The sequence below is a fragment of the Chrysemys picta genome, chromosome 9, assembly GCF_011386835.1.
Source record: "Chrysemys picta bellii isolate R12L10 chromosome 9, ASM1138683v2, whole genome shotgun sequence".
Classification (NCBI taxonomy): domain Eukaryota; kingdom Metazoa; phylum Chordata; order Testudines; family Emydidae; genus Chrysemys; species Chrysemys picta.
Window position 1 is genome coordinate 21,260,141 of NC_088799.1, and position 10,222 is coordinate 21,270,362.

The following is a 10,222-nucleotide window of genomic DNA, read 5'->3' on the forward strand; positions in this document are numbered from 1 at the left end:
GCGGGGAGGGTGTAAAGGTGGCATCAAGTCACGTTGATCTCCCTCTCACCTCAGATCTGGTACCAAGCAGAGCTCGGCCAGACTAAGAATCTAGCCCAGAACACAGCCCATAATATTTTACAAAGAGTGTATTTGAAGGAAGTAAAGGTCCAAGGAATTAAAGCTTGTAAATCAAAGTTATGCACATTGCATAATGCAAATTAAACAGTCTAGAACACAACACAATACAAGAAACATCTGCTAAACCAAGTAAAAATTAATGAAAAAATTAGGCAGAGAATTATATCCAGAAGTCTCCTTGCGACATCTCATCTTCTTGAAAAGCGTTTAGTCCAACTTGATGAAGCCGATGTCCTTGGCGTACTGGCGGAAGCACTGCCGGCACATGTTCAGCCCGTACTTGCGGATCAGGCCGTGGCGGTTCGAGCACACGCGGCACGAGCGGGAGCCCTGGCCGAACTTCCTGGGGTGGCTCCAGTAGAGCTGCTGGTGACCCATCCTGCCCGCTGCTCGCGCGATTCTTTTGTTGTTGATTTCTATCTATTTGTGCCCAAGTCTGAGAAGATGTAATAAGAAAGCTACCAGTTTATTGCCAATTCAAAGTGACTCTAAACAAATATTTTTTGCTTACACCTTGTTGACTTTTTCATATAATTGGTAAGTATGTGATGCATTAATCCACCAGCCACTGTTCTGACACATTTCCAAATATATCTTCACTTTGTAGTAATGCAAAGTTATGGTGCAATATAAATATTTAATGAGATAATGCATTAGCGCAAGGCTTTGGCAGTCAAGATAATCTTCTGATTCACTCATTGAGTTGTTCTGTGATATCCCAGTCATGTACCAACCCCAGGTGAATTTATATCTGGAAAATAATGATAAGAAAAATACATGCATTGAATAATTGCAACGTTAAGGGCCTAATAATGGAAACCTGTGGGAAATGAAAGGGCATTTTGCAATTAGAGGGTTTATAGGTTATGACCATGATCAGAGACTTCCAGGGTGAAATTCTGGTCCTATTGGGATCCATGACAAACCTCCTATTAATTTCAGTGGAAGCAGAATTTCATCCCTGGTTTCTAATTCCACTTCTGGCCCTGTGTAACTTTAAGCAAATTGTTTAATCTCTCTGTGTTCCAGTTTTTCTGAAAGTATCTGTTATAAATCTGGATAGTCTGGTAACTAACTACCTGTGACTACTGAGACTACAGTAACTCTTTTTGTCCTCCCATTTCTTTTCTTCCTCCCTATTTGTCTATTTCCTGTTGCATATTGTCTGTATCACAGACTGTGATCTCTCTAGGACAGGGATGATATTTGTTTTCTCTTTGTACAGTGACTAGTATAATGAGGCCCTAATTCCTCTTTGGGATCCGGCAGTGCTATCACAAAAACTAATAACAAATTAAAAGAACTGTTCAGACCCAATTCTGTTCCTTGGTGACTTGGATCATAGGTGCTGGAGGGTGGTGAACTTCACAAATTATGTTATAGAGATACTGGTCCAAATTGTGTCTTAAAACAAGTGCATGCATTTTTCCTTTACTTCAGTGTTTCTCAGGACAAACTTGGCCATGTGTGATGGGGTGCCCACCCCACACAGGATTGGAAGGGGTTAAGATGGCCAGGCAGGCCAATTAACTCTACAGGCGACACCTGGAGGAGGAACCAGGGAGCAGGGAACTAATTGGAAGCAGGTTGAGCTGGGCAGGAACAGGAGGTTAGGATGCTAGGGAGAAGGGACTTTGCTACCCCAAAAGGGGGAACATTGAGTGACCCACCTGGAGGGCTCAGTCATGAAGAGGATGCTGTAGTTCTTGGAGTGAGAGAGGGACTGCAGACCATAGGAAGAGACAGAGTGATGGTATGCAAACTGTGGAGGGGGGCAGGGGTCTCCCTCCACGTGTTGCTCCTGCCTGCAAGCACCACCCCCAAAGCTCCCATTGGCTGGGAATGGGGAGCTGTGGCCAGGGGGAGCTGTGGGGGCACTGCTTGCAGAGAGGGGCAGCACGTGGAGCCACGTGCCCCCCCACAGGGATCGCAGGGGCATGGTGGCCCCTTCTGGGAGCGGCATGGGGCCAGGGTAGGCAGGGAGCGTACCTTAGCCTCTTTGCACCATCGACTGGGAGCCGCCCAAGGTAAGTGCCACCTGGCGGGACGCTGCACCCCAATCCCCAGCCCTGAGCCCCCTCCCGGAGCCAGGACCCCATACCCCCCCTGCACTCCAAGCCCCTGCCCCAGCCCTGAGCCCCCTCCTGCACCCAAATTCCCTCCCAGAGCCCACACCCCCTCCTGCACCCCAACACTCTGCTCCAGCCCAGAGCCCCCTCCTGTACCCAAACTCCCTCCCAGAGCTTGCACCCCTCACCCCATCCTGCATCCCAACCCCCTGCCCCAGGCTCAGCCCAAATCCCCCTCCCACACTGCAAACCCCTTAGCCCCCGCCCAGAACCTGCACCCCCTCCTAAACCCCAACCCTCTACCTCAGCCTGGTGAAAGTGAGTGAGGGTGGGGGACAACGAGTGATGGAGAGACTGGGGGATGGAGTGAGTGGGGCGGGGCTTTGGGGAAGGGATGGGGTCTCGGGGAAGGGTCGGGCTAGATCCTGGGTTGCCCTTAAATTTAAAAAGTGATCTTGGGCGTAAAAAGGTTGGAGACCACTGCCCTAGAGTGATGAGGAGTTCCCAGGCCAGCGGTGAGTGGTGACCTAGACCTGTGACACTATGTTATTTAAAAAAAAAAGACAAAAATATGGAATCTCTTTCTCTGTGACTTTTCTACCAGTGGTAGAAATATTTTTCTGTTTTTGGAACTCAATGTTTGTCTATTGAAAAAAATTGTGTAAACCTCACATCACTAATCATCTCTGTGTGTGCATTCCTGGGTTTTCTGTCCATGTACAGGGTAGTGAAAACAGTCAGCCTTCAATCTTGTGCTTCCCACCACACTCAGGACATGCACCAATGGCCCAAGAATATATAGCTTCTCTGTATATGCTCTGTGGTTTGGTGTATATGTATAAAGTACCCCCTGTACTATGTACCCATGTTGGTATGAACCATGCTGATAAAGCTTACTGTTTCTAATCCCAGTATAGACAGAATTTAACAATGTCATAAATTCTGTATAATCTATAGGCTAAACTATAATAGATTCAGCTGTTTGTTCCTCTGCATCTCAGAATTTGATATAACACCTTTCTAGCAAGAACAATTTATAACTTTTTAAATCTGAAGTCTGCCTCTACAGCCAAACTAGCTGGTTCAAAATTGGTGGTCCAACCTTTTCAATGCTGTGATTTGGATGCTAGTTTTCCACAGGCCACATACAGAAATACATGCTCAACAAAAAGGACTCCTCCATGCAACATAACCTCACATGTATGGTGGGTGCAAGCAGGGGTGAAAGCAACATTTAACACTTACCGGAAGGGGTGGGGCTGTGGGTCAGCGTGGCCCAGGCAGCTGATCTGCACTGCCCGGGGCTCCAGCAGCAATTTAAAGGGCCGGGGGCTCTGGCAGCCCGGGGTGGGGGCGGGAAAGGGACAATGACATTAAAGCACTGCCAGTACCGGTGGCCACTTTTTACTGGTACCCCGTACTGGCTTACTTTCACCCCTGGGTGCAAGGTCATGCCAGATGGAGTATGCCATTTTGTAGACCAGGTCTGATGTGGGGGTGGATGCATTCAGGGGCCAGATTGGATCCAGCCTGCAGGATGATTCTATCTGCAGATCAACATTTGGATCACTAAACAGTATCCCAACTGTATTACTACATTGGTTGACCTAAACAAGACCAAACCATGTTGCAGCTCTGGGACCAGATCCTTCGCTGATATAATGGAGCTATGCTGATTTACACCAGCTAAAGATATGGTCCTTGGTATTTAAGAGCGAAGTCAAATCCAAGATAAACCATTTTGGCCTTTTAACTTGGGTTTGGAGGTGAGAAAAAGAACTTGTTCTATGTGTAAATTCTTCCATTTCCCCATTATTTTGTCTTTACCCCTCCATCCCTTTGTTTTTATTCATCTGTATTTGTCTCACCACATATATGTAAACCCAAAAGCAGAATTTTGCCAAATGGGGATTTACGTGAAAGATGCTGTTAAAGCACCACTTTCTTGTCCCAGGAAATCAGTCAGTCAGTCATCCGTATACACTACGGGCTTGAGTCTTAAGCCCCCTTACACTGCCAGAGCATGAGAATCAGAGACTATGTATTTGGGTACAAAATGTAGCCTATTATGAGGGAAGGGAACTGAGAATCACAGAGGGTAGCGTGTAGGGTGACCAGATGTCCTGATTTTATAAGCACAGTCCTGATTTTTGGGTCTTTTTCTTACATAGGCTCCTATTACCCCCTCACCCCCTGCCCCAATTTTTCACATTTGCTGTCTGGTCACCCTAACAGAGTGGCTCAAAGCAAATAGTTGGTTGAAATCTTTTTGAATTCTATAGCATTCGGCCTACCTCAATTTCAAAGTTTCATAGATTCTAAGGCCAGAAGGGACCATTGTGATCTTCTAGTCTGACCTCTTGTATAACCAGTGGCAGATTAGCCACTGGGCCTACGGGCTCTGTTCAGGGGCCCTGGCCAATTGGGGAGGGTCTGGAAAAATGGGCACTATGTGCCCCAACCCTAGCTCTATTTGCCCTGGGGGGAAGGGGCTTTGTCATTCCCATGCTGCATCCCCCACCCCCTGTTTTTGCTTGTGGGGACCGGACAGAGCAAGACGGAGCAGCTTTTCGCCTATGCTCAGGGTCCTGCCTCAGCAGCTGGATGGGTCCTAGTCCCTGTCTGTTTCCTCCACAAACATGAGTGCGGAGGGAGGGGCACAGAGCAAGGGAGGTGGGGTGAGGAGAAGAGAAGGGGATATGGGAATGGGTGGGGGAAGCAGGAGCCCAGGATGTAGCATTCCCTGGGCAGCAGCAGCAGCCCCAGCAGGGAAGCAACTGCAATAGCACCAAAGCAGTGACATCACTGCAGCAGCCGGTGTTGGAGGGGTTGCCAGTAGCAGCTGGGGCTCCCCCATTATGCCGTTCCATCCCCCACAGCCCAGGTACCATTGTAGGTGTGGTGAGAGAGCCAGTGAACCAAGGGGACTGGCTTCAGTGTGCATGTGCATGTTTTGCCTCCCCAAATTTAGCAGTCAAACTACGCCTATGGCCCTGGGACTGGAGGAGCTCTAGCTCCCTGCTGCGGCCTCAGGGCTGGGGGAGCTCTCCCCACTGTGGTCCAGGGCCATGGGGGAGAAGGGGACAGAGCTTCTCCAGTCTTGGGGCCGCAATGCGGGGGGGAGGGGAGAAAGGAGCAAGGTTGTGGGGCTGCAGTGGGGGGGCAGAATGGGGCAGACTGTGTGTGTGGAACGGGTCAGGGAGAAGGGGCAGAACTGGAACAGGACTGCAGGCAGAAGGGGTGGTGAGGGGTCCCCCATTTGCTCTGGCCCAGTGCCCCACGAAATCTTAATCTGACTGCATATAACACAGGCCATAGAACATTCCCAAAATAAATCCTAGAGCATATTTTTTGAAAAACATCCAATCCTGATTTAAGTGATGTAGAAGCCACCATAACCTTGGTGAACTGTTCCAATGGTTAATTACTCTTTCCGTTAAAATGTATGCCTTATTTCCAGTCTGAATTTCTCTAGCTTCAGCTTCTAGCCATTGGAGCATATTATACCTTTCTGTGCTAGACTGAAGAGTTAATTATTAAATATTTGTTCCCCATGTATGTACTTACAGACTGTAATCAAGTCATCCCTTAACTTCTCATTGTTAAACTAAATAGATTGAGCTTCTTGAATTCATCACTATGATACATTTCTTCTAATCCTTTAATCATGCTTGTGGCTGTTCTCTGAACCCTCTCCAATTTATCAACATCCTTCTTGAATTGTGGACACCAGAACTGGACACAGTATTCCAGCAGCAGTCACACAAGTACCAAATGCAGAGGTAAAATAACCTCTCTACATCTACTCGAGAGTCTCCTGCTTGTGCATCTTAGAATTGCATTAGCTCTTTTAGCCCAAGTGTCACGCTGGGAGTTCATGTTCAGCTGATTATCCACCATGACCCCCAAATCTTTTTCAGAGTCACTGCTTCCCAGGATAGATTTCCTCCTTCCTGTGCTTATGGCCTATAGACTTTGTTCCCAGATATTACATTTAGCCATATTACAATGCATATTGTTTGCAACATCCCTACAGCAAATTCCCTGGGTGGGGTTAAGTGAGACAAGGAAGATTCCACACTGAGATACCTAGCATTCGCTACAAGATTAAAATATATATATCATTCTGGAAACAATATTCTAAAAGCTTTGATGATTTTTAACGCTGAGATCAAAAGAACAGAGAACATTCTGATAAGAAAACTTAGGCTTCAGTTTCCAATTGTGAAAGCAATTGTACAAGACAATTTAATATCTTGTAGTGCTGTAATTCCAGAGGTGAAAGTAAGCCAGTATGTCCCAGTACAGTGTACCGGCAAGAGTCGGTGCACCATACCCAGGCGGCCCGGCTTCCCCAGGCGGCAATTTAAAAGGCCTTTGGGCTTCCAGCAGCAGCTGGAGCCCTAGGCTCTTTAAATTGCCGCCAGAGCCCCACTGCTGGAGCCCTGGGGTAGCAGCAGCGGGGCTCCGGGGGTTATTTAAAGGGCCAGGGCTCCCGCTGCCTCTACTGCCCTGGGCCCTTTAAATAGCCCCCAGAGCCCTGCCGCTGCTATCCCAGGGCTCTGGGGGCTATTTAAAGGGTCGGGGTGGTAGGAGCAGGGGAGTCCTGGGCCCTTTAAATAGCCCCCAGAGCCCTGGGGTAGCAGCAGCGGGGCTCCGAGGGCTATTTAAAGGTCCCGGAGCTCCCGCTGCCTCTACGGCCCCAGTCCTTTAAATAGCTGCCGGAGCCCCGCCGCCGCTCCAGTGGCTATTTAAAGGGCCGGGGCAGTAGAGGGAGGAGAGGCCCGGGCCCTTTAAATAGCCCCCGGAGCCCCGCTGCCGGAGCCCTGGGGTAGCAGCAGCAGCCGGGGGCTCCGGCAGCGGTTTAAAGGGCCCAGGGCGATAGCAGCGGCCGAGCCCTGGACCCTTTAAACTGCTGCCGGAGCCCCCGGCTGCCACTGCTACCCCGGTGGGGGAGGGCACTTTCCGGCACAGGACAGGCCGGGGCTGGCTCTGACCCCCTTATCCCCACCCCTTCAGCCCAAGGCCCCGTCCCTTCCGGGGGCCACAGCCCCGTACCGCTAAGTCCCTATTTCTACTTTTACCGCTAAGTCCCTATTTCTACTTTTACCCCTGTGTAATTCCTCTAAAGATATTCTTTTCTTTGTCATGACTAAAGAACACTCAATGTTCTCAGATGTTTCTTTAAATATCAGAAATAATGAGCAATAATCATAAATCAGCAAGAGTTATACCCTCCCCCCCCAAAAGGTGCTCTTCTTTATCTGAAAGACTTAAAAAAAAAAAAAGAATGGTTTTATAGTTAGCACTGATATTGGATTTTCTGTTACTACTTTTGGCTAATTTATATGTTAATCAGGAGAAGAAAGGGGAAAATATCTTGTAAGGTTTTGTAATGATTTTAATACATACAATCCAATATTTTTTCCTAGAGATAGAGGGCCTAATTCTCCATTCAGCTACGTTGGTGTAAATCTGGAATTGACTCCATTCGTATCACTCTAAATTTACCCCAAGGTAACTGAGAAGAAACTTGTTTCAAAATCTTTGTCACAGAGGTTATTATAAAATATATATGTTATAGAATTTTGATAGGACTATTACAAGCAAACTTCCATCAAACTGAATCCTAAATTACACTTTAACATTTACTAGGCAGATTGCAGAATTACGGAACCACCTTTTCATAATCCATCCCCAGGGTGAAATAATGATGCACTCAATCAGCATCCAGAGTAAATTAAATAGAATTATAGCTTGATTATTATTTAAATTTGCCTTATACATGTCTTAATATAATTACATATTCTGAGAATAAAAACTTCTTGTCATTACAAGCAAGAAATTACAGCATTAACAGTGCTGTGTAAATTACCCAACAGTAAATTACTTTCCCAACATTAATTTTTGAATTCTGGTTACCATGGAAATTACTGACAAATGAAAATCATGTGTGGCATTTTTTTCAGAATCAAAAACATTTTGAAACTGAATTCTGAAGGCCCCAAATGATTACTCCATCACCCCATGCAGTATATATCTAATCTCTCTATGTTCTACTCATCACCATAGTTTCTGGATGTTGTATTTATAGTAACAGCTAATTTGCTGTTACAACTAACACCTAAAGCAAATGGAGTCAACAACCTTAGTATTCCATGGTACTTTGTAAGCAGTAGAAGGAGCTGTTGAGCAAGAAATGTCTTTAAATTTTCAAAGATCATTATGTAATTATTACTATCAGTGTAGTGGAGACTATTAATGTATGGAGTTAATTCAATTATGATTCATGTTCAGAAACAAACAAAATGCGCAACACCCCCCCCCCCCAAAAAAAAACCCTTATGAAGTCACTATCAATTTGCAGCATTGGCATGGGTAGGATAGGATCCTGTCAATGTCTTGCCACTTACCCCATTGCTACAGGAAGATGTCTTGCCTAGATGAACAGTGCAGGACTGAACCCAAAGAATGCCCTGTATAACACTTAGGTGTTCAGTTATTCATGCCGGCTCAGATCATTGGTCTGACAGAACATTCCTTCTGAATTTTATAACTTTGCATGTAAGGTGCCTAGCTGTGTAACTTGTGCTCAGAATGTTCCATTTTAACTATTGGACAGTTCCATTTGAAGTGGTGCTGAATGGAAGAAGATAGGGCTCTGTAATATATGTACAGCCTACTCTGAAGATGCTTCTGTTTCTATTGCAACTACTTTCCCAAACTTTTCAATTGTACCAATTTAGCAGATTCGGATCTGGTCTGTATGCTGTAGTTTCCCTTGCTTCCCATTCAGTTGTACATGCTCTAATCTAATCCACAGTGTTCCAGAGCCTTCCAATGTCATAACGAAGATGAGTTTGTAACAACTCGAGCTCGCTGGCAGGTTAGAACATGCACAATTCAATAAGAGGCAGGCAACAGTGTGTTGTCATTAATGGCCAGATTCAGCATGGTGTGGAGCGCCTTCTACTCCCACAGGACCGAATGGGAGTTGAGGGTACTCAGCACCTTGCTGAATCAGGCCTTCAGTCACCCAACCTGAAATACCAGTACTGGGTCGCATAGGTGGAACCACTATTACAAGATGTATGACTCACACATCATCCAGGATGGAACCATTCTGGTTCACTTTGTAAATCCTACTACAGCCTGAATTAAAACTGTCCATGAAACACAACTTTAATACAAGCAGTGGTACCCACATGATACCATATACATTTTTATCTTATGACAGTTATGATTAAATGTGCAATGAATTACTTTGGTTGTAGCAAACGTTATTGTCCACATTTTAAAATGTATGTTAAACCTTTAAACACAAAAATAAACAGAAGTAGGTGTCAAAAAGAGAAGCAATAATTGAGTAGTTACTAAAAACATTATGGAACAAATGTTGCTGTAGCAGACACAGGCATCTCTCACGTAAGGCTATCCAGTTAATATAATAAAACATTTCAAAAAGAAGTTACTGCAGCAGACAACAGCAAAAAGCCAGGAAGAAAAAATTGGCTCTCTGAGGGCCCATCAACACAGGCAAATAAACTGCCAGGGGATTGTGTTATAACAGTTTGCCTGTGTAGATGGGACTAAACAGTAGCCTGGTCTACACTTAAAAATTTTGCTGGCATGCTTATGTCTGTTAGGGTCTGATTTCCCCTCCCTCCCCCCCAATCCTAACTGACATTAGATGTACTGGCAAAAGCCTCCTTGTAGACAGTTAAACCTGAGTTGCAGGTGGTGAGGGTCTCATGGGGGAGGGGAGTTTGGAGGAGAGGAGGGACGTGGGGAGTGGTGGGCGGGCCTCACGGGGGAAGATGGAAATGAAGGAGAAGAGGGATGCAGGGAGCAGCGGGTGGGGGGCCTTGGAGGGAAGGGGGTGTGGAAGAGAGAAGGGGTCTGGGGCAGGACGGCATGCGGAAGAGGTGGGACAGAGCTAGCCTCCCCCAGGGGAAGCTTCACCTGCCACCCATGTACAGCTTATTTTGGTCAGGGCTCAGGGGTCTATTACAGGAGTTGGTGAGTTGAGGTTC

The 10,222-nt window shown here is 46.4% G+C and overlaps 1 protein-coding gene across 1 annotated transcript; it reads right to left on the reverse strand.

The window, feature by feature from the left end:
• Nucleotides 1–248: 248 nt before the first annotated feature.
• LOC101935282 (small ribosomal subunit protein uS14) lies at nucleotides 249–536 on the reverse strand. Its single transcript, XM_005299195.5, has one exon. The coding sequence runs from the start codon at nucleotides 496–498 to the stop codon at nucleotides 328–330; it is 171 nt and encodes a 56-aa protein (XP_005299252.1). The 5' UTR covers nucleotides 499–536; the 3' UTR covers nucleotides 249–327.
• Between the last annotated feature and the right edge of the window lie 9,686 nt (nucleotides 537–10,222).

Coding starts and splice junctions, on each gene's coding strand:
- LOC101935282 (XM_005299195.5), bottom strand. CDS start 498: ATGGGTCACCAGCAGCTCTACTGGAGCCACCCCAGGAAGTTCGGCCAG.